The 23,756-nt window shown below is 42.4% G+C and overlaps 1 protein-coding gene across 1 annotated transcript in view; it reads right to left on the minus strand.

The window, feature by feature from the left end:
• The window catches only part of srrm4 (serine/arginine repetitive matrix 4), a 58,701-nt gene that overhangs the window by 12,586 nt on the left and 22,359 nt on the right, over positions 1 to 23,756 (minus strand). Inside the window, exon 2 of the mRNA XM_041938030.1 lies at positions 5,565 to 5,699. Within this exon, the coding sequence (XP_041793964.1) occupies positions 5,565 to 5,699 (135 nt within the window). The remainder of the gene's footprint in view (positions 1 to 5,564; positions 5,700 to 23,756) is intronic.

Consider the following 23,756-nt stretch of genomic DNA (forward strand, 5'->3'; position numbering starts at 1 on the left):
TGGAATTTAAATGTGCACATTAATAAAATGATAGTTTAAGCGACTAGTATTTCTAGTGCCAGCTAGCGAGGCTACTACTCGACCAATTGCACACATCCCCTCTTCCCAAAATGACATTCATCAACAAGCACCCTTTATACTTTTATATCCTCCTACGTAGGAAATGCCTACATCTCCTTTGTAAGTTACATCTACTGTAGCAGAGGCTAACGTTAATGCCTGTTAGGACTATCTCATAAACATATTAACATTTAAAGCTGACAATGACCGCCTTAAAAAACCTAAAAGGTGCCTGTTGTCAGTGCAGAAAATCTGCAATGCATTTGCACGCCTCTGCTTCACGGGCACATCGTCACGTGCACAGACACACATGCTCACTGGCTAGCCTGAGATATTTGTGTCCTGCGTCCATTCTTCTCTTCGAGTGTGAAGTCATCATCATAAAGAGAGGAAACTTGTCAGATTCCATCTGTTGGCCAGCTTGATTGCTGTCCAGAGGTCCACTTCATTTGGTCTGTGCAAATGACTGATGTGGAAAAGGAGATGAAGGCCTTTGAAGCGCCACAGGCTCATTGAACGAGCCTTTCAAGTACAGACAGACTGAAATTCATAAGAAGCAAATAGGAGGGTGTGAGGAGGCATGAGGGGTGATACACAGTAAAGGAGAGATGTGTAAGAAGATGCTTTTGACTGAAACTCACCCAGACGGCCTCACCTTGGCTTTGATAATGAGGATGAAAATAAGCTTTATTGGGAAAACTGGAAAGGGCCTCCAGTTGGTGTTGGTTCAATCAAAACTGATGTAAATTGCACGTAGACGTAGGAGTGATGGTGTGTTTACATCATTAATGGTAGGGTAGTAAATACGGCAGAGGAGGGTGAGGCACTACAGAGAGAAATATGGGTGCATGCAGACACACTGAACTGGCAACTGACACGAACAAATGAAGCTGTTGATGGGACGTTGTCACATCTTCGTGTTTATCACGATAATCAAAGCAACGCGTCATCTGTCAAATGTCAAGCAAAGTCCCTTTAACTATTTACTATTTCACTGGTATTGTTCACTCCAGCCTGCTGTCAAGTCAAACCTCTCTTTTACTCGACTCTCCATCAAGGGAGAAACAGCTAAGCTTTGAATCATCCCGACACATCTCCCCAATACCAGAGATGTCACATCTTTCCAAAACCCACTGGGAAGAAATGTTGTTTTTTCCGCCAGCTTTCTTTTGAAGAGATGACTTCAGTTCTTGGTGTTAGTGTACTGATTTTCTGATTTTTTTCTAGGTGAAAGATTAATCGCTGATTCAGCTGATTAACCGACGCTGAAGATAATTGTTAGTTGCAGACCAGATGATCCGTTCTGCAGCCGTCTCCACATTTGTTTCATTAAGGCTCTGGCACAGTAAGATGATCTTCCCAACATAAAGCATGAAGGCTCTCATTGGCTCAGTTGTGGACATGGGAAATAGACATTTACAAGAGTTAACCTTTCTCCTGGCAGGATCCCATTCATTAAGAATTAAACATTGAAAAACATCAATCCACCACCAGGACTCAAGGACATGGGGAAGATGAGAGAGCCTCGATTTATTTAAGGACATGCAGGAGTGACAGCCAGTCATGTGCGTTGTTTTCTTCTTTGCTGAATACTGAATAGCGGATTTAAGCAAAGAAGGAGAAGGAAACATGGAGGAGGAGACCAGTGGCTTCCCAATTCTCTATTCACTATAAAAGTTAGAGAAGTGAGTTGTGACCAGAAGGTCGCCGGTGCCCTTGAGCAAGGCCCTTAACCCCACTGCTCCATTAGAGCTTATCACTGGCCAGCAGACAAACCTATCGTTGCACTGGCCAGCTTCCAGGTGAGGAACTGTGATCAGTGTGTTCCTACAAAAGAGAGGCGTCCTCTCAGTGAATTGCCCTTGATTAAATACGGTTAAAAAAAAAAAAAAAAAAAACTGTTACCAGGACTTAATAAGAAAAATGATGCATGGAAACTAAATTATGTGCTTGATGCGATCGCACAAGCTTCAGGCTCATGAGAGCTGCTTTGAATCTATGAATGAAGAGTCAAGCTACAAAAATGTGCTTTGAAATGTATCCTCACTAATCAGCAGTCCCCTCTGAGATTAAATAGTCATTAAATAGTATATATATACATGTATTAAGATAAAAGATAAACCCAATTTCTGAATAACATTATCAATATCCAGATAATATTATCATAGGCTCAGATTAGCTCTGGGCAGAATATATTTAAATGTCTACAAATAGTCGCTGTATCATTGTTAAGCGCTTTCATGCTCACTGGAGGCTAACTGTTGGCCATTCACTTCAAATATCAAGGAAATGTACCTTCATGTTCCCCAAACAGCAGGTCACACTAACAGGTGAGCGTGAGCTGATCCAGACAGTGACAAACTGCACTCCTGCTTGATGTATGCGACCACAGACCTCTGGAGACTATGTGCCGGTTTCATTGGATGCAGAAGAAGGTCTTGCTATAATAAATGGCCCTGCTTGCTGTAGTCGGCAGTTTGGGAGCATTAGGCACTGAAATGCATTAGGGCTGATTAGACAGACCGAGCCCAAGTACCCTCTCCTGGTAATGAGAACGCTTTGTCACTCATTAACACCTCTACCATTCTGGCCTTGTAGAAAGAGAGAGCACAAGGCAAGCATTTGCATTTTTTCTTGCCAGCAGAAACAGTTTCTTTTGATGAGGCGGAGAGAATGAAAGGCAGAATGAGAGTGCAGTCAATTGCCAGCTACACTGGGAATGGTGATTGCGTGAAACAATGGCGTATGAAAAAGGGATTTGGGTACATCTGATGAGAATATGCTCAAAGCTGAATGCAGCCTATTTTCCTGAAAGGCATGTTGCTTTTTTCACTGCTACAGTCATGCATGAATACTGTAAATGCATACATGTAAGTACATCCTAGACATGCCATTAAATAAAAAAATACATCACTCGCTCTGTATCAGGCGCTGTAATGTGTTTAGTAGGGTTGTGATCAGGGATTTGGGTTTCCAGTGGGCTTCACGCAGGGTTTTCAGTTAATTCATCAGTTGTTACAGATTCAACAGAACTTAATGGAAAAGGTACAAATGGTTTGGTAACAACTACTGTGCTTTCTAAAACTTACTCTCTGCAGCTAACATACTGTTTCTAGAACAAAGGTCACGAAACCTTTTCCCTCGGACTTCCAAATCCAAAACTTGCTGGGCCACAGGACAAAAACACCACCTGTTGGTAAAAAATGGTATTAGGATCCTAAGCTCCCACAGCAGCATGAATCTGCCCACCTTGCTCAGATTCTGAAAAATAATTAATAATTAATCATGCAAAATAAAACAACATAAAATTTAGATTATAATTTTTTAAATAAAATTTACTTTTTTTTTTGGAAAAACATCATTGGCCAAATCAAACCACATGGTGGGCCAGTTTTTGCCTGCAGACACCACTTAGGGCAGCCCTGTTCTAGAAGGAAGCCAGCATCAGTGGCTTGTGGTTTAATGTTATAATTAGCATTGGTTGCTCTCTTAAATGGTGCTGCTGTCGGCCAATTAGCAAGATAACAATCCAAAGACCAAACGCCTTTCTCAACAGAGGAGACTCTTCTCAGGCAGCAACTTGCCTGTTTGGTGCTTTGTGTTTGAGACAAATGCATCCACCTCATTAGCCACTTTTCACAAAGTGGAAATGAATAAACACAAGCACTGTCTTTTTCATGCATTTCTTCTGTTCTTGGTCACTTTTGTTCCATTAATTATTTGCTTATAGCCAGTGAACCTTGTCTGACAGCAAGTTGAAGCTGGTTCAGCTACTGCAGCAATGCACAGCACCATCAGGTACATTATCTTCTCGCATGAAGGATGTAAATCTAAATTCTGAAACTGGGCTTCAGCTTCTCACTAATGACTGTGGCCGCATACCAACACCGATGCAGCACCTTGTGATTTTTTTGTTTTCGGTGCGCTGTGGAAGATTAGCACACAAAGATATACCTGTTTCAACTGTCTAGAAGATGAAACAGGTGTACTAGGACTGCAACAGAAAGACAGGTTTTCCCACAGTGTACTACAGGGGAACACAGTGCCTTGGCTGAAGTTAAAAGTGCCTCTGCTCACATCAGACGTCGCACAAAATACCCTGTAGCATTTGTATGAAACGCACGGAGCTTTCACCTAACTCCAAAACGTAGCCACAGTAATATAGTAGTGGCATATGGAGCGACACAGTCCTTGGAGGGTTGGAGGTTGTTGTGATGTAGTGTGTCATACACATACACCAAGAGTTAACAGCCTTTTCTTTATTCTAAAATAAGCAATTTTGCTGCCTAAACCGAACCAAACTATGAGTGTTTCACAGCAGCAGCGGTTTTAAACTGTTAGGAGCGTGTTAGACTGGCTTTCTCTCAGGAAGGATTTCCATGTCGTGCACAGACGCTAAAGCCTCTACCTTGTGCATGAGTTGCCGAGGAGCGTGACAAAGCGGCGGTATATGATGACCTGGGATGAGGGTGATGTTGTACAGGTTGAAAAAAAGCAGCGCAGCAACATAACTGCATGCAGCTGTTAATGTCACCATCTTGTAACTAAACTGATAAGAAGGCGAGGTACGTTTATGCTGTGATCCTGATGTCCTCCCATAGGAATAAAACTGGTCCACTTCACTGAAGACATCTCTTGTGATTCCTCAGTACTTAAATTTCAAGCGACTTTGCATATCTCACTGCCATATGGAGAAGCCCTCAAGTGCAAGATCAATTCTCAGAAAGGAGCTCTCAGTTTCAAGGATAAAAAGCACTACAAATCTTTTTCTACCAGACGTCTTTTCTTGTACACAAACCAGAAAAATGATTAGAAGCTTTCGTGCCTGCGTGTTCTCTGTGCTCGCTGGTAAATTCAAAAACAAAGAGAAGCAGCCGCTGGGTAAAGTTCATCCAAAGAGGAGTGATTCATGTTTATGATCCTCTCTAACACACCTCAGATGCGGCTTCAGTCGTGTTTTACATATCGCTGGCTGCTTCCCCGCTATGTGCCTGCAAAGGCTTTGAAGGTGTCAGATTAATTAAGAGGTTTCTTTGAAAAATCTGCCCGAATTGATTTTTCCCACCTCAGAATAAGAAGCCTGAAAACGATTCCCGGTGTGTGAAGGAGACTTTTAGTTCAAGCTGCCGGTGAAAGGAGAGGATGTGAATGACACAGTGTGGAATTCCTCACAACGTGTATTTCTCCACTGGGCCCGACCCGATAAGACTGTTTACGTTCCCTGCACCGGAATATAGAGATTAGCTCTGTTTTCTCTCTGAGAGTCAAACCCTCAAGGAGTTTTGTTGCACTGTTAAAAGGCTTTATCACCAGCACTTAGAGCTACAAAAGCAACCCCCCAAAACAAATAACCATTCATCATCAGAAACATTTGACTGTGATCGAAAATCGTACAACTTTAGAGGGCACTGATTCCTTGACTTTTTCTTTGCTTTGCAAGTGCTCGGTCTTTGAGACCCTCTTGATGGCGTTCAGCATTTGTGAGAGCACAAAGACCGTCTCACCTCCTGGCCCTGCGACGACTGCGGTGTTTGTGTCCTTTTCCTTTGATGCAGCCATTTCTGTCCGCGCGGTCCACCCTGCTTTCCGCCGCTTTCCTCTCGTCAGTCTTTAGCGGCTGGCAGGCCGTTGCCTCGAGGCTGGGAGGGAAGCAAAAAAAAACAAAACAACAAAAAACAAAAAAAGAGAGAAAATGAGTTAGTTTTCGCTCCTCGCCTTCTCATGAGAACTTTTTCAAAGTGATTCCTCCAGTTGCCCACACAGTTATCACTTCCATCATACAATAGGGAGCAGGATTTAGCATGCTTGGTTAGCCTTTTTCCCTCTGGTCTGCTGGATATGTGTTTTATTCCCCTCCATTTCTCCCTGCCAGCCATTCTCCGGGAAATTGGAGGTCAGCCATTTACCATTCAAATCGAGGTGTCAATTGAAATGTAGTTATTTACACGCTTCAGTTTCCCTGACATTTTGGGAAATGTTGTTTTCTATCTCACGCCGGGCAGATGCAGCCACGGGAGATGCACGGTCACGAGAATAGCTGAAGTCTCCTTGAATTCTTTTCCTATTTCCAATAAACCGGAGCCTGTACATTTTTATCTTCTCATTACATCATCTTGATATCAAGATGACCTCTCAGCTGCTCCAAGAATAATTCTGATTCGTTTCTCACTTTCTTTCTTCAAGCATTATAAATTACATACAACGATCCAGAAACAATATAAGCAGATATTTATTTGCATGTCCGACAACACTCAGAGAACATTAACCGAATCAGCAGGATATTAGAAGGTTCCTTTCCCATCACCCTCCTTGATCAGACTAATCATCCTTCCGGTAGCTGTCTTTATCTCCCCTATCACCTTTCAACACTCGGTCATGTTGGAGCACCCAGTCTGCCGTTTTACATTATTAGCTCCCTGCCGGGGGCGCTCCGTGTTACGCGGAGAAGCAGAGGAAAACGAAGGTGAGGGAGATAGAAAGCGACGGCTCCTGCCTGTTTGTCGCTGGGGGAAGAGGGGGAAGACGCAGCGTTGACGGCCTAATCTCTGGCTCTGATTATCTTCTCATTACAATCAGACGGGAGCCACTCCAAGAAGAGGAGAATGTGTAATTACGCTCAAATCTCCCATGACTAAAACAGAGCATAATAAGCGGGGCTAGAGCTGTGTGCTCACATCTAATCATTCAGTTTATTTAGTCATTCGTTCTGCAGCATTTGACTACGGGTGAAGACTTTTGGGAGGCTCAGGTGGAAATGGTTGAATTGGTAAACACCTGATTTATAGCAGCGTTATTTGGAAGCCAGAAATAATTCGCCTCAATTTTAAAACTGCAGAAAATCTGTTTAAGGACGAGGCTGGGGATGTGGCTCGTAGTTGTTCTCGGCTTTGCTTTTATGCCCGTGTTGATATGTTAATGCCTAAAAATGTACAGGCTCCGGTTTATTGGAAATAGGAAATAGCCTGAATCTTGCTCTTTTTATTGGTTTTCATTCATGTAGCCGAGTGACTAAGCCACCAGCCAATAGGAGCAGGAGATGGATACTATCCTCTATCCCAGGGGTCGGCAACTCGCGGAGCCGCATGTGGCTCTTTCATCCCTCTGATGCGGCTCCTGAAAATAATTAATGAGCATTTAACTAAAAAGTATTTTATTTTAGTTTGTTCGTTTTGAAACAAATCGCTCGCGCTCACAGATGACAGTTTACGATACTGCGTATACGATGCAGGCGACGGCGCACAGCGCTGATGTGCAGACGCTCTGCGCCGAGGTTCAGGAGCACAAATCACATTAACCACGTCTGATTAATATTTTAATTGCCTATTATTGAGCATATATTCATATTTTTTCATTGTTCAGTGAAATAGTATATTATACTATTAGTTATTATTCAGGTTGACAGCTGACTGCACGCGTCAGTAAAAGACTGACGGCACGCAGAGAGTGGACGGTATTTTTACCTTGCTGCTGGTGGAGAATTTAAGTTTGGTGTTTTTTTCATAAATGCAAGAAGGACTCCAATAGACATTGAGAATTTTACTTGAAAGTACCTTCAACCCAACGTCTTTTTGTCGGACTTCAAAATGTTATTGCTGCACGCAGAAATGTCATTTTGTTTTCTCTGCAGTCGTTCAGCTATTTCATAAATGCAGCACATTATCGTTTGTTTGTACATTGTATAAAGGCAAAAAAAACATTATATGCAGCGTTATTTTATTTGACACGTCAAAGGGGTTTTGTGGCTCCCAGTGTTTTCTTTACTGTGGCAAACGGGTCCAAATGGCTCTTTGAGTAGTAAAGGTTGCCGACCCCTGCTCTATCCTCTATCACAGCATATTGATACACGGATACTGCGTGATGCAATACATTTTCTGGCAAATCAGAGAAATTATTGATGGATTAATGGAATTATTGCCTAACAAACTGGCAACTGAGTGCATCTGCGACTCCTACAAAGGAGGTAAATGTTTCATGCAGACAACATACAAAAAAAGAACACATACAAAGAAATCAATCAAAACACATGACATGATGGAGCCTCGTAGCAGGCAAGCACATAAATCATTCACTTGTCACATGTTCCATTCTGTATATCATCCAATCATATGTGACAACGACAGTAACATCTGTAAGATGAGACCAGACTACACGACTGGGGCATCAGGAGGGAAAATGAGCACCGGGGCGCAACAACTGTTTGTTTTATCCCGTGCAATGTGTCACAGAGGAAGAAAGCTGACGCAACATTTGTGACGTCTCACAACCTCACAGCGTATATCGTTTTGCCCGCTTGATAACCTGTACAACGTGCTCCGTGATGTGAGATCACAGGAGCGTGGAGTGCAACCGCAAACATGGCGAAGTGAAAAAGGAACGCAGTCAGGTGGAACAGCGGAGACGGTTCGCGGTGCCTCTTTTCTGCTCCACTTTTTTTTAACTGCTCTGATGCATCATAAGAAATCCAAGTTAACAAAAGCATTTAGCAAAAATGACAGTGAATTCACAGCTCTGAATAAGACCTGAGTTGCATGTAGAGGTCTGCTGGACACGTTCAGCATGACAAAAGATATTGATGTTGCAGTCGGCGGTAATATATCCTGCAAGGATCTGAACAATATAAGCAATTTACTTGACACAGGAGAAGAAAAGGCTGAAACATTAGAGCTGTTAAATGCTCCACTCTGGGGAGGAGTCTGGAGTGGAAAGTGGCCCAAAGCTCTGTTTCCGGGCCCCCTCTCTGCTTCTTCATTATTGGCTGTCACTCTAAGAGCTGTGGTTGATGAGTTCTAAATGAAATCCGTTTCGCCATCGCCGATGCACATTCCCTCGATCCTGCTCTGCGATTTATGGCCGAAACTTTTAAAGCTATAAGCACCTGGATTTTCCGTGGGGCTGTTTGTATCTCTCAAACAACACCCCCCCTCGCTCCTTCTCTCACGCACACATACCGTCCCTCAAGCCTGGACAATCCTTGTGTCGTGGTAATTCATAACCAGGCAGCGGCTGAAGGAATTTAAAGGGACAATTCAAGGCAGCAAATGGGCAAAAAGCTTTAAATGAATGCAAATACCGAGTGGATTAAGTGAGAGTACTTCATGACGAAGAATTACGTGGACACTAATCCTCCAAAATCCTGACTGGATTTGTTTACTATAAAACAGGTAAAATTAAGTCTTAGGCTGGGATCAGCTCTTTTGCAATCCCTGCTGAAATATGGCACGATGGGAATACCGCTCATTGAAGCCGTTAGCTGTGTACGGCAACACTGCAGATGCAGGCTGCATCCCACTTCTTGATCTTTTCACCTCTCTCCCTCATCATTTGTGTCACACTGTACATGTATGCTTCAGCACAGCTCCCTTGGCGATGAGTGACTCTGTCATTGGAGGCTGAGGGGAGTGACCACCCTGTGACTAGGTCTTGTTTCTGTCTTTGTCACAGAGGGAGCATTTCAATCCACTCAACATGGGGGCCCCCCATGTCTGCTCCGTCATACAACTCTGCTGTTCGTGTCATGTGGATGGCTGACACATACTGACAGATGGTGCAAAGAGACAGTGCAGACAGGAAGAGAGCACTTTTTGAAAGAGGGTGAGAATGTAATTTTCACCTCTTTGCGTTTCCAAATTTGGATGGAGAGACAGGTACAGTGCAGAATGCGTGTGTGTGTGTGTGATTGTGTGTGTGCTGATGCAATTGCCTACAAAATATGTTTATTTGCTACTAATTTGCCGATATTTTGGTGATTCCTGCCTGGATTTAGCTGACAACGTCTTTTCCAAACAAGCTCCATTGTTGTCAGTGACGTCAGTGAGCCACACCATTACACTAGATGACACGCTCCTTTATTACAATGAAAACGGGCACTGTGTTTTTTTTGTCCATTTCAAATATGCAGCACCCGCCAGGTGCCCGAATCCACAGCTAACAATAGTCCCAGACAAATACACTATTTGCTTCTGTGTGAATAATGATTCCTAAAACTGACAGTGCAGCTGTTCTAGGAAATGATTGAGCCTTTTTAGAAAAATTAAGTATTTAATTGTTGTTCGTTATTTGCATGGTCAGTAATGAATGTGTCTGAGGTGCGATGGATAGACTGTTTCTCTTTAGAATGTGTTTTGGTGTCTGAAAGTAAGCATAAAAACATTATTAATGTTTAAAGTCTACAAGGGAATATTAAATGGAAAACAAATCAAATATGACTATGAAGACTATTTGTCTAATACAACATTTTGCATTGGTTTGCACATATAGTCAATTGACTTCATGTTTATTTAAAAAATGTAATGCATCCTGCACCCCATTTCTTAGTGCCACATATGGTTTGCGTGACTGCAAATGTGATAAGTGATGAAATAACTAGTGGATTCATTGATTCATTGTTTGAGTCACTGGCTCCCAACTAGCGGGTCACAACCCTCACCAGAGGCCTTCTTGATTTTTAGGGGTGTAAAAAAAAATCATAGTAGGTCTATTTCTCAGCATTTCATTAGGAACAGAAAACCAAAATGTTATTTTTAAAATTTAGATCACTTTTTAAGACATGAACTTTAACAAAAATCTCACAGGATAACACGGTGAAGATGAGCTCTATTCACAGAGTCTCAGCTTCATCCTGCATCAGGAAAGTACACAGTTAAAAAAAACTAAGAGTTAACTGAACAATGGCCAAGTATTAGGGAGAATAAATTGAGTATGACAGATGAATATGTCAAAAGAAAAGCCAAATAAGTATGTATGATTGTTAAAAATTCCTAAATAAACTGCTGAAAAGTCACCCAGAATCGCTCATTTTCTCAAACTTCCTGCAGTTGCTGAGTTCAGTAGTCGGGTTAATTGTACAGTTTATAAGTTGTTCTGTGGCGTTATTGTTATGCATTGAATATAACATGAAAAATCCATAACATATGCCACTTAGTCAGGGGTCGTCAGTTTACTCAATGATAGAAAAGGGGTCCCTGAAGGAAAAAAACACTGGTTTAAGTCATCTATGAAGCAAAAAGGCCAAACAGTCTTTTCTCAGTTGTGATTCTTTTGATGCTTTTCTTTAAAATATAATGTGATAGTAAACTGAATATCTATGTTAGTCTGTTGGACGGACAAAACAAGCAATTTGACATATCAACCTTTGGACTTTTAAGATATGGTGAGGTGCATTTTTCACAAATAAAAATCAGGAAAATAATGTGATAATATAATAATAATAATAATGTTTCGGAGATGGGGCTGCTTTGTACAGTATGTACTGTATGTGCAGGATAGAAAATGTGTCACATTACCAGCAGGTTTATTTGGTCCAAAACAATATAAAAAAAGGAACAGCAGAACATGTCTGACCTTTTTTCTGTCTAACCATCTGCTTGTCTGTTGAACCTCCGGGTCTGTGCTGAGATATTCATGAAACATCACGGACTGCCAGAGCCACAGGAGGACCATCATAGTTTGTGTACAGTTTCATTGTCCACACCCCATTTACGATGTAAAATTGAGATAAACTGCTACAATATCTGCCAGGAGCTGCTCCGTAATCTGCCAGCTGCTTTACACAACACCGGCTCGCTGTCGGAGGGCTCAGACTCACATCGGCTGACATTGTACAGGTGTGCAAGAAGCACGCAGGCGGCCATTAAACTAACCAGCAACACAGAGCTGCACAGCTCCAGTGTTTGCATTAAAAATGTGTCAAAAAAAACACCGGCGATTAACACAGATTGCATTCTCAGCTGCCTCAATTACATTCTGCAAGATATGTTTTCATCTGTACTCTGCTATTTCAAATTAAGTGCTTACTCAAAGGGTGTGAAGAGATGCCTGACAGTTTGCTGCAGAAGGCCTTCTGGAGCATCCGGGTGTAGACGATCTGTGGGGACGCAACAAAACACACAGCACTCGAAAGCAACCTTTTCCTCGCAACCCTTGCGTCTATAGATACCCCGTTGTGACAGAACAAGATCTCACAAGATAGAGTTAAGAGACACTCGAGGGGCATTTGTACATTTTCTATTCTGTGATCTCATCTATTCCCCAAAGCACAAACACACAAATGCACTCTCTCGCTGTTGTGTTTCGCTCTCTCAGCGTAAATCACTAAACAGTCCCAACCTTTGCTTCTAGCGTCCACTTAGTTGAGTTCATTTTGCTTCATGTGTGCACCACAACTCTGTCCACATGCTCTCAATTCAAATCTTCATTTTAAGGAGGCATTGCATCTTGGGAAACAAGCTTATTTGCTTCCTGGCTTTGATTTAGATGAGAAAATTGACAGCGCTCTCATGCGTCTGAGGAAAATGGGAAGCCACTGCCAGCAGGCTGTTAGCCTAGCTTAGTGCAGTCATTTCATGAAGTTTTGTCATCACCATGAGGGTGCCAGGGAACCACTCCAGGCAGTTACTGCACCCAGCCAAGAAATGTACATAACCCTGCATAACATATTGGGTTTGTGCACAAATTAAGCAAACAAGATATAGGCCAACTTGTTAATTAGAGGTGCTGGTATTCACATTTTGTTACCTTTAGACAGAGCCAGAGTAACCGCAGCCCTCCAGAGTCTTTATGCTGGCGGAAGCTTCATATTTACCAAACAGACATACAGGTGGTGTTGATCTTCTCATCCAACTCTTGTCACTCAGGTGAATGAGTGAATAATTGAAGTAATTTGCAGTTCAACCAGAGAGGGATTTTTTTTTTCAGTTTCCTCAAAAGTTTTTAGAGGTCTGAGAGTTAAAAAATATTCAGTATTTCACAAGAAAAGAAAAAATATGACATCATTTCGTGTAACTGAAATATTTGTCTTGTGACCTCTTAGATTTCTATTAGGACGCTATTTGGCGTCTTGACCCCCAGATTGGGAACTACTGGAATAGGTGATACGCTGATTCTAAAAATCATTAGTTCTGGTTTCAGCAGATAGATTTTGCGTCTATTCATGATCTTCATAGCTTAGACACTTCTCCACTGTGCCAAGAACAGATATGAGGAACAAGATATGTGATTTTTTTATCTCCAGTCACATCATTTTGAAATGCTGATATAGGATCCAGCCTCCCAAAATCCATTTTGGTTGTCATGCTGTGTTCACAGGTACTCTGTCCTGCTGAGCGCTGAGAAGACCCACGCCTAATAGAGCAAGTGAATAACAAACTGTGGCAAATGAATTAGGGGATGTACAAGGATCAATACAGCAAACCCTAAAGCAAAACCAGGAAAACAACTTCAGTCGATCGATGGATGATACGTCACCAACGAGAGAACAGAGACTCTGAAGCCACAGAAAATTTCACATTCAATATTCTATCTCGAGATGTGGAACTCAGTGAAGAGGTCATGTTGAAAATACAGAAGAATTTTGGCTGCTTTCATGCTACTAATTGTTTAATACGGGTTGACATTATGCTGGAGTAAAGTTTCTTTCAAGAGTTCTGCAGTTGAAGCACATTGGGAAAAAGATTTCCTCAGAGTGTCATTAGTCTGTACAGCGGAGCGGCCCTCCGTCTAACTATCCAAACATCCTGATTATTCAAATTAGCGGGTTGCCAAATTGTCCAAATTAGCACTTAAGGAGCTCTGTTCTAAGTTACAAGCTTGTAAACACGTCAAGGCTATCAGAGCTGATAATGGACACTGAGGAAGGAAGTGCATGACCTTCATCCTCTGAGGAGAAATCTATGCAAGTGACAGTAAAGTGTGCAGAAGTGGGTTGCTTTTTATTTTTTTTTCTTCCCATTTCCACAGATGATTTAAGAGTTCCCCAGACACTCGTGAGGTTCAGGGAGGCTAATAAACTTTTCATTATCCCTGTCAGAGCCACCAGGAACAATGGATTATCGTTATTATAGGAGTGATGATAGTTGAGATAATTACCAGGGAAAGAGATGATCTACTACCACAATTAAAACCCAAACAGGGTGGTCCCAGGGCACTTTGCTTTAATTTACACTGAGTTTATTTATCCAAGTTTCAGACTCGAGTCAAGAACAACTTTATCACCACCCAAAGGACACAAGCAATTAAACCCACACGAAGTGAAACGCATCCCTCACAAGGCTCACTCTTAAGGCCCTCAAAAGCTATTGAAACTTTTCAATGCAAAGTGGGCACTTTTGGAAGAGAGACTTTTTTGAGGCAATCATTCAGTTGAGGCCCCACACAAACACGGGCATGAAATCAAGCAGTCCCAATTAATTAGGCGCACATGCAAAAGATCCGACCACTTCATCACTAAAGCCGATGTCAAAGCTTGAGGGAAATGTCATCAGGTTTCCGTACGAAAAGCTCGAGATTCATAAAATGACATTTAGAAATTTAGAGGCACTTAAAGTTAAATGAGCTTCAGAGTGTTTAGTAAAGCATAATCTAAGATATCCCACTACTGAACACCCGCCAAGAAAGTAATCCAGTTTGCTTTGCCGCTCTAGTGAAAAACGTTTTGGGAGTTGTCATGTCACCTGGAACGAGTCTGTTCATGTGTTTTCCTATGGGTAAGAAAATCACCTCGTGCACCCCCTCAGCAGCGGAGCTGGGTTTTTATCTCCTCCCAAACGCATGCAGATGGATAATAGATTTTTGGTGACGTTCTGCCAGAATAGATTGCAATGACGGATGCAAATCCTTTTGGGTGGCTGAGATCAGCCCCAAATTGGCCATCTCTTCTTCCTTACATTGCATGATGGGAAGCCAGGATGATAGAAGTGAACATCAAAGATTTAATGGCTGTTCAGCCCCAGTTAGGAGGTATCAGTGGCTCCAGGCAATTTTCCATCTTTGCTAGTTTGCTCCAAATCAAACATCCAGCTTCAGCATTAAGCTTTGACAGTACATTAGGCTGTAATAATGCTTTCTATTTTAATTTCAAGGTTCATGATTTATCTGAAAAGGAATTCTTTGAAACAATTTGTACTGAAGAGCTTCACACACTGTAAAAACAATGACGCAAAGTGGGTAAGTACATTTACTCAAGTGCTTTTTTTGAGGTATTTTACTTGAGTATTTAGATTTTATGCTACTTAAAGCTCTGCTTCATTTTCAAGGGAAAGCATTATAGTTTCTACTCCACTACATCTATTTCACAGCTCTAACTATTAAGATCTTACATAAAAATACATACATTTTAAATATACGTTGTGCAAGATATAACCAGGGGATTTCCAGCCTTTGTGTCCACCAAAGAGAGATTTCCTTGCTAAAATTCTCAGATGGTCTCCTTTTAATAACTGTTTGAGTCCACAAGAGTGACAAATGATCCAATATTTCATTAAAACCACCATACAAACTTGTGTGTACAGAACTAGTTTTCATCTTCTTCTTCTTTTCTTCCCCATTAATCATGTCACAACCCCTCAGATTTATCTTGTGACCCTTGGAAAGGACCCAACCCCTGCGCTGGGAACCACTTACTACCGAAGTGTATATAAAGTAGTTAAAGGTAGCTCCACCTGGAGCAGCTACCAGTGAAATCCTTCTTACACATTGATGCTTCACTGTGAACTATCCGCTAATGACATATACACCAGCATGTCGAATACCTTTTATTTTTGATACAACTGTACTTTTACTTTAGCAGGATTTTAAATGCAGGACATTTAATAGAGTAGTAATCGAGTAATAGGATATTTTGTGGTACTTCCACTTCAGGATATGGAAACATCTTACATCGCTGTCACCGAACTAAATACTATTTGCTTAAAACAAAGCAGATTACTTGATTGTACATCCTACATAAAACTGATCATGTGGGTTTGTGATTAAATTTGGAGAACAACTGGCGCTGATTATTTCAATCAGAATGACTACGCTGTCTAAGCTGAACATCCTCGCCTCACTATCGGCCAATCAGCAACAGCGAGCCCTTTCCCCTTCTAGCGGGTGAGTACGACGCGAGCCAGAGTGACTTTGAAGACAAGTGAGGTTGGTTTATTCAATTATTGTGTCCTGATGATAAAATGGGGGCAACATAATGGCTTGATTAATTTCCTTATCACGGTGAGCACAAAGAGTAATTACAACCAAATCCACCGCTTGGTGAACCACACATCAATCAAATTAAAGCAGTCTCCGCTCGGCAGCAATCACTTTCAAACAGAACAAATGAGTCGATTGGCTCAGACCTCCGCCTCCGGCCAGGGAAGTGTTTACCTAAGAACTGCAACTCCGAGCAAAGGTTACTCAGGGTGATTAGAAAGCTCTGAACATGTCAGAAATCTTAATAGAAACTGTGTATGCATGATTACAATGCCAGTGCTTCAATTTGCCTAAAGCAGTCTCCAAAGCTCATGACAATCTTGACAACTTGCTGCTTCAAACCGGCAGGAAAATTGCATAAATGTGAGACTGCGGTCAAATGTCACAGCATAATAACCCACGAGCGACTCCATGACCTCCAAACACACCCACGTCCACGAGCCACACGAAGAGGAATTATTAGATGAAACTGTGTGTGGATCCCCGCCTCTGTTTGTCCTCACTGTTATGGAAAGGTAGATTCAGTTAGCTGACACCGAGTGAAGCTCTTAGAATGGGTTTGATACAGGAAGACGACTGTGACCTCTGACCTCTGAGCTCAGTCTGAACACGGCTGCTCATTAGGTCACTGTCAGGACCGCCGGCATGTTGATTTGAAATAATGGTTCTGTTCCAAAAAGATGCACATTTTAAAGGCAGATTATGCCCAGTTTGTGCTTCTCAAATTTGAGTTGCAGAGCTAAGCATTAGTTCCTGAAGGCCATATAGCAACATCTATCTCTGTTCTGACGGCGTGTCCAGAATCTCCAAACACTCCTTGAGACGCCTAGACGAAAAACATTTCACTCTGCAGCACGATGAAAAAAATATGACTCTTCCAAATATATGACTCTTTTTCCTAATCCAAAAGCAAAGATGGCAGCCAGAAATAATAATAGTAATAATAACTTTAGTGCTTTTCAAAAGCAAGTTCCAAAGTGCTTCACAAAAGACAAAAACAACAGATGTAAAGTGCAATACAATTCAAATAATTAAGATGAAGGAGCAGTTTAACAGATTAAATCAAAAAGAACACATGCATCGAAAGCACACAATATAAAACACTTTAGAAAATGTAATTCTAAAATAATGTTTCTGACTGTAAAGACCTGGTCTCTTCTGGTTTTTAGCCTGGACTCACAGATACAGGGACCTACCAGAGGATCTCAGGCTGCACTCACTGAGATGCTATAATCTCTGCTTCATATGCACGCTTCTGTTGGATCATGTGAGTAGTTGTGCTGCAGAATTCTGAACCGACTTAATAGGTCGACTGACAATGACTTGCAGACAACATATATGACCGCTGGAGAGGACTGGGGGTGGGTGTACCAGACCATCCACCTCACCTCTTCCATACGCAGACTTTTTGGCTCTTGATACGACGTCACCTGACTTCCTCCTTTGCTCCATCATAAGTACTACGACCACGATCTGCGTAAAACATGCGACGATCAAACAATGTTGGAAGCAGGATTTTGCAGCTGAGCTCATTTTGGTGATCAGATTTAAGCCTGTAATCAACTGCGACACAGAGTTTCTGCAATGAGACATGGACCCTAAATGAAGAGATGTGACTTACTGAGGAGTTGCATGATATTAGATCTTAGAATCATCTGTATAACAACTGAAACTACACTAATATGATGGTTTTGAAACTGCTTGTAAACCATGAATATATAAATATATTTATATATTTATCATTGCTTCTTACATTTTTTTTAAAATACTTTCTTACATACAAAGTGCTACCAGGATCAAAAATAAAGCCAAAACCTGAGAAACTTTAAAAAACTAATAGCTAATAGGTAATCAGCTATTATATTTATGAATCCATATTTGATGAAATAAAAGTAAGAAATGCAGGTTTGAAGTAAGTATTTAGGCAAGTAAAGCCTCTTTATGTAGCACTTTTAAAAACACAGTTATGAAGTGCTTCACACACACGAAAAGACGAAAATGAATAAACAAATAAGATAAAAATACAATCTAAAACACAGCACAACGAGAACCAGACCAGACAACAAAAAAACAAAGCCTGGGATGGAGATGTGTGAAAAGGTAAGGTAAAAGTGCATTTTCAAAAGCTGCTTGAAACAGTTAAAAAATACAGCAAATCAGACAGATGGAGAAGATGATTTCAGAAAGTTGGAGGTAAAACAGCAAAGGCACGATCGCCTTTTGTTTTGCAGCTGGGGCGGGGGATAAAAGGCTGAGATTAGAGGATCGGAGCGGCTGAGAAATGGAACACGGTGCAAGATCAAAAGTGTAACTGGGGGCAAGATTACGCAGAGCCTCAACAGGATCTTTCAGTTTATTCTGAATTTTACAGGAAGCCAGCGGAGGGCAGCAAGAACAACTAGACCGTCGGCTAGTTCTGGTGAACAGCCTGCCAGCTGCACTCTGAACTAACTGTAAACAGTTTACAGCAGCTTGACTGAAGCACATGCAGAGGGAATTACAATAATCATGGCAGGAGAAAAATGTAAGGGTGGATTAATCTGATCTTTGTGACATTTCTTAGCTGAAGAAAACAGGCTTGAACAAGCTGAGTAACATGTTGGTGAAACGTCATACTGATCAAAGATGACACAAAGACTCTTGAGACATTTGAGTGAAATGGACCAATAAACTGATCAACTATAAAGGTAGAGGTATCAGGACCAATCAAAACTATTTCTATTTGTCAGGGTTTAGGCGGAGGAAATTAAGAGACATCCATTCTTTGGTGGCGGCTAAGCAGCAGCTCATAACTTACATATTGGACAAAAGCACATGTTACCACAAAAATATCCGAGCATCAGCGAAATCAAAGTGCTCTACCCCCAAAGCTGCTCTGTGAGTTTCAGTGTTAAAGTCAGAGCATCTCATTACAATATAAATATCTCTAGATGTTCCTCTGCGGAGCTGTGCAAATGAGAGCTGCAACATCAACTGCAAGATGAACCCTTCTGGAAATAAATTCATTTATTTTAGCCAGTGAATCGCAGCCTAAAGGCTTCATTGGACTTGGGTACACCTGCTGGATTTCACTGGCAGCTCTTTCTATTTGCCTACCCTCTCTAGAGCTCAGATCAAATCCAATCAAATCACAGCGCGAGCGTTCAGAGTCACAAGAGCTGTTCATGCTGCGGTTCATCGCAGGAGCCACTGCAGGCTGAGGGCAGGGCAGAACTTGTAGGAAGAGGACGCTGAGGAATGTCAACATTTGAGTAACGTCCTCGTGCGATACCCTGCCACTGCACAGAGTATGTGGTTTTGAGTAGAAAATGTCTTATTGGATGGTGACATGTCAGATATGGTCACATGTATGCGTCAGTGCTGTCTGCCTTGTGATATTTTGCCAGGGTGAGCTCGAGTCAGAGTTAGGGGAGCAGCGGCGGCGGCGCTTCCCTGTGAATCGGAGGCTGATGCCCGAGGCAAAAAAAAAAAAAAAAAAGGCGCCATTCCCTGTATCAGCTGCTTTACATTTCATTCCCGTCAGAAGCCGCTTTGGCCTGAGAAGCAAAGCATTCGAAGTTTATTCCAGTGTGGAGGGCGCAGCAAAGCCGATGGAGCGATCAGCAGCAGTTCACCCCCAGCAGCAGGGGACAGGGATTTTCACTTGGCCGTAAAGACTGCACCCCCAGCAAACAGCACCATGCACAACAAGGCTCGCCTGACTCTTGGTTAGGCCCGAAACCTCAGATGAGCGTCAACACTGTGCTGCCGCCATCATCATCACCACTGTCATCATCGTCGTTAGGCCCTCTGCAGTCAGAATCAACGGCGCTATTTCAGAAGCATTTACAAGACGAATCACTCTGGCATCACTTGGCCCTCGTAGCCCCGATTGTTAACTTCTTAACTGGTAGTGTTTCTCCTCTTCCACGCATCATAAACCTTATATGTGCATCAATTACTTGCTTCCAAATCCAGTTATAAATGATTAGAGGGTTCGATGTGCGAAGGCGGAGGGAGGGAAGTGGGCATAGTCGGGTTTAATTAGCTGCTTGTGAGGCGCACTTCCTCGCTTGCACTTCTTCCTCTGCGAAGGAGATTACTGAAGAGCCTTCTGCAGATGCTAATGTATGTGGAGTGCAGCAAGCAATAATCATTGCACACCCCGCGTTTAATTAGCACAACTATGACACCAGAGATGAACAGCGGCAGCAGGAAGCTGCCGTGCAACAAGCCTGTGGATGACTGGCAGAAGGAGCTCCTGCAAGAGTTTGACCAAAGATGAAGACAAAGAGCCAAGCCTTTCAAAAAGAGAGGGGAACAGGCCTCTGAAAGGGGCCCTGCTTCCCCCCACTGAAGTCTCATTTGCTCACTCAAACAGCAGCTGACAGATGGGTTCAGGATGGGACATCTTAGTGGCTCCCGTTGGAATGGGAGTTTTGGGGCCGGTGTGAAGGATTCATATTTTTCAGAGAAACTAAACAAACAGTCTCAACTTTTGCAGCACACCTCTCGCAATTAATGGAGAGAACAGGCAGAAAGTAAAGCTACCATCTGGCTGAAACTTAATCAGCCAATTTAGAATGTAATATTTACCAGCAAGTGCAAAGAAAACTGTAAATAACTTTTTCCTTGACATCGAAGTTAATTTAGAATGTGCGATGACAGATCAGCAGCTCTGTGCATTAAGGACCTCCTGAGCTGCCTTTTCCCACGTCTGCCTCCAATTATCCACCATCACATTTCCTTGTAGTTGCTCCATGGGAATAATTCCTTGCATTATCTTGAGGGTTTCTCCACACACCTGTCTGGATGCAAAGACCTTGATGGGCGAGCAGATTGGAACCCTACACTTTGCTGTTTCACCCCCCCGTCACTGCCACCGCCACCGCCTTAATGAGCTGCTAGAGTTCCACACTAATTTGTGTCAGTAAACATATCAGGTTTGCAGTCGGCCATGACAGGGAGAATGAAACTCAATGGGCCAATCGACACCTCGGTGTGGGAGAGAGAGTGAGGGAACTCCTGACAAGATCTGGATGCACGCCGGTAATTAGAGAACGTGTTCTGAATGGAACCAGCATGTTCCATTACCTTTGACTTTCCAGCTCTCTCTCTCTTTTTCTTGAACCTCGTCCTCAGCTGAGACGCCCTTTCCTATGCAAAATAGCCACGTGAATTATTCACGAAGGCCTGCTCATGACCGTGTTTCGCTGTATCTGTTCCCTCATTAGATAATCAATGTCAGTAGACTAGAAAGTGGACCAGAATTTAGAATAAAGAGGATTTTTTTCTCTTTATTCCTGCCTGTTGATTGATGTGCCCTCATCAGAGCAGCGTGCGGCGTGGCAGCGAGGCACGAGGCTTAGAATCGCGTCACAAGTAACATCTGGATTCCTGGATAACAGTGTGCTTTCTCTCTTCTCTGTCACGTCATCCCGTATAAATTACAAATAGGCATGTTTATAAGAAATGTTGCCAGAAAATGGCTAATGGTGAGGTTGATGATTGGATTCATGGCATTCAATTTATTCTAAATAACACCGAAAATTGAGCCGCCAGCAAACGGGAGCAAAATAGATGCAAAGACAGCTGTTTTTCTTTTTTTTTTTTTTAAACCAACAAACAAGTATCAAAAATTAAAAAAATCAAATACAGAGCACCGTCACTGAGATTAGGGATTAAAGGTGTACATTGTAGGATTTGGGGGATCAATTGGCAGAATATGGCAAAAATTGAATATAATATTCATAATTTAATTTCCATTAGTGTATAATGACAAGAAAATAAAAATCGTGTGTTCATTACATTAGAATGAGCTCTTTATATCTACAGAGGGAGAGGGTCCTCTTCCAAGCAGTCCGCCATGTTGCACTGTCATGTTTCTACCCAGAATGGACAAACCAAGCACTGGCTCTGCAAAATGCTGCATTTTTAGCAGCCATGCTAAGCCAGGGTTAGGTGAGGCGTAGACTAAATCCTACACACTGGACCTTTAATTAAGCTGCACAACATAAGACATGAAATGCATCACACACTATTTTTAGATTTAAACGCCAGCTTCAATTACCTGACACCTGTCCTTTTCCCCCTCACCTGCGCTCATTACAGCTTTCACACTTTGCACTCTGTCTTGTCATGCTGGCTTTGGCGCTGGGACATGAGCAGGTAAACCATCCCCATGATCCTTCCTCATGTTCTCATCGCTGCTTTGTCGCCACCTACCAGGTGTGGGGCGCGGGGCAGATGGAGGCACAGCACCCAACAGATCTTGCAGATCCACTGTCATTTTGATGCTATAAATATACCTCAGTGGATGCCGTCATATGCAATCTCCTGCCAACTAACTCCCCATTCTCCTCACATGCTTGTATCAGACCTCCGGGCTTGTTTTGTCTTCGTTACTGTGCCGCTTTAACCTTCTGTCTTTGTCTGTTTGAGTCTCGTCCAAGAAGCTGAGTCTTGCTTTTTGCGAGTAGAGCTCCGCAGTCCCCCACCACCCCGCTGTGTGTGGTGTATCAAAGTCGGGACCTCCTCCCACGTCTGCTGCTACTCCCTGTGGGCCGCTACATGGGCCACGGGTGTCATATCCTCAGTAATCTCTCTTTCTCAATCTCCCTGCTTTTGTCTTCTCTCTTCACTTTGTATTGCGTATTGCATATGTGCATTGTCTTTACTTCTGTAGCTTGCTGTATCTCCACTCATATCTCACTCCAGAGACATCAAAGAAACAGCTTTAAATGCTGTATGTTGCAGTAACCTTACAGCACTCTTTGCATCCTCTCTGTTGCTTCCTAACACCCCACCATGTCCACGCCTCATACACATTTGAAGGGAGTGATCCTCACATGCTGCAAATCCTGCATCTTTTCTATTGGATTTCTATTGTATCTCTTCTTACTGTGCAAATAAACTAAGCTAAACTAAACATCCACTGCTGGCACGGATTTGTGTACTAAGCATCGCCATGCGTGCCCACTCCACATGACCGTGCGTGTGTGTATTTGCACATAGGAGTGTGTGCAGGCGTTGGTTACAAGCGTGACATATCACTGTTGGCTCTTGAGGAGACTTGCATTAGCTATGCAACCTGACATTCACATCTAAAATAATCATCTTAAAAATGGAACAGGGCATGAACAATGTGACGACTACAGAGAGCAATCAAGACACCCGCTGACTTCCCCGTCCCTCACCCACCTCTCCCCCCTCAGTACTAATCAGTGTGGGTGCTGCTGGCTGTTTGGCAGACTTGATCTGATTTTGAGACAGAAATGTTGTTAGTCTGAAAAGGACAGGCAGAGCAGCCTTCACGATGGGCTGTAATCAAAGGTGGCATAGTGGTCCAGTGATCTATGAGGGTTGCTATGTTTCTCTGTATATTTTGGACTGTTTAACCACCTGCCTGCAAGACAGACCATGATGAAGGTCACCTGGACCTTAACTCTGACTGGAGATCAGACAGGCTCAAATTTTCAAATACTCTGGTTTAATCATTTATTACTTCATTATTTTTATCATTTTGAGCTGAAATAATTAGTCGATATTTTTAATTTTGATACAAAAATGATCCTTGATTCTTCTGATTATCGATTCAGCGACTTTTCAAACAAAAAAATGCCATTTTCAGCTCCTCAGTTGTGAAGACTTTGTGTTTTTCTTCATATTACGTGATGGTACGTTGAATATCTTTGAGTTTTGACAACAAAAAAAAGACATTTGTTGACATCACTGAGAAATGAGTTACAGATTAATTG

This window comes from Chelmon rostratus, chromosome 5 (genome assembly GCF_017976325.1).
Source record: "Chelmon rostratus isolate fCheRos1 chromosome 5, fCheRos1.pri, whole genome shotgun sequence".
Lineage (NCBI taxonomy): Eukaryota > Metazoa > Chordata > Actinopteri > Chaetodontiformes > Chaetodontidae > Chelmon > Chelmon rostratus.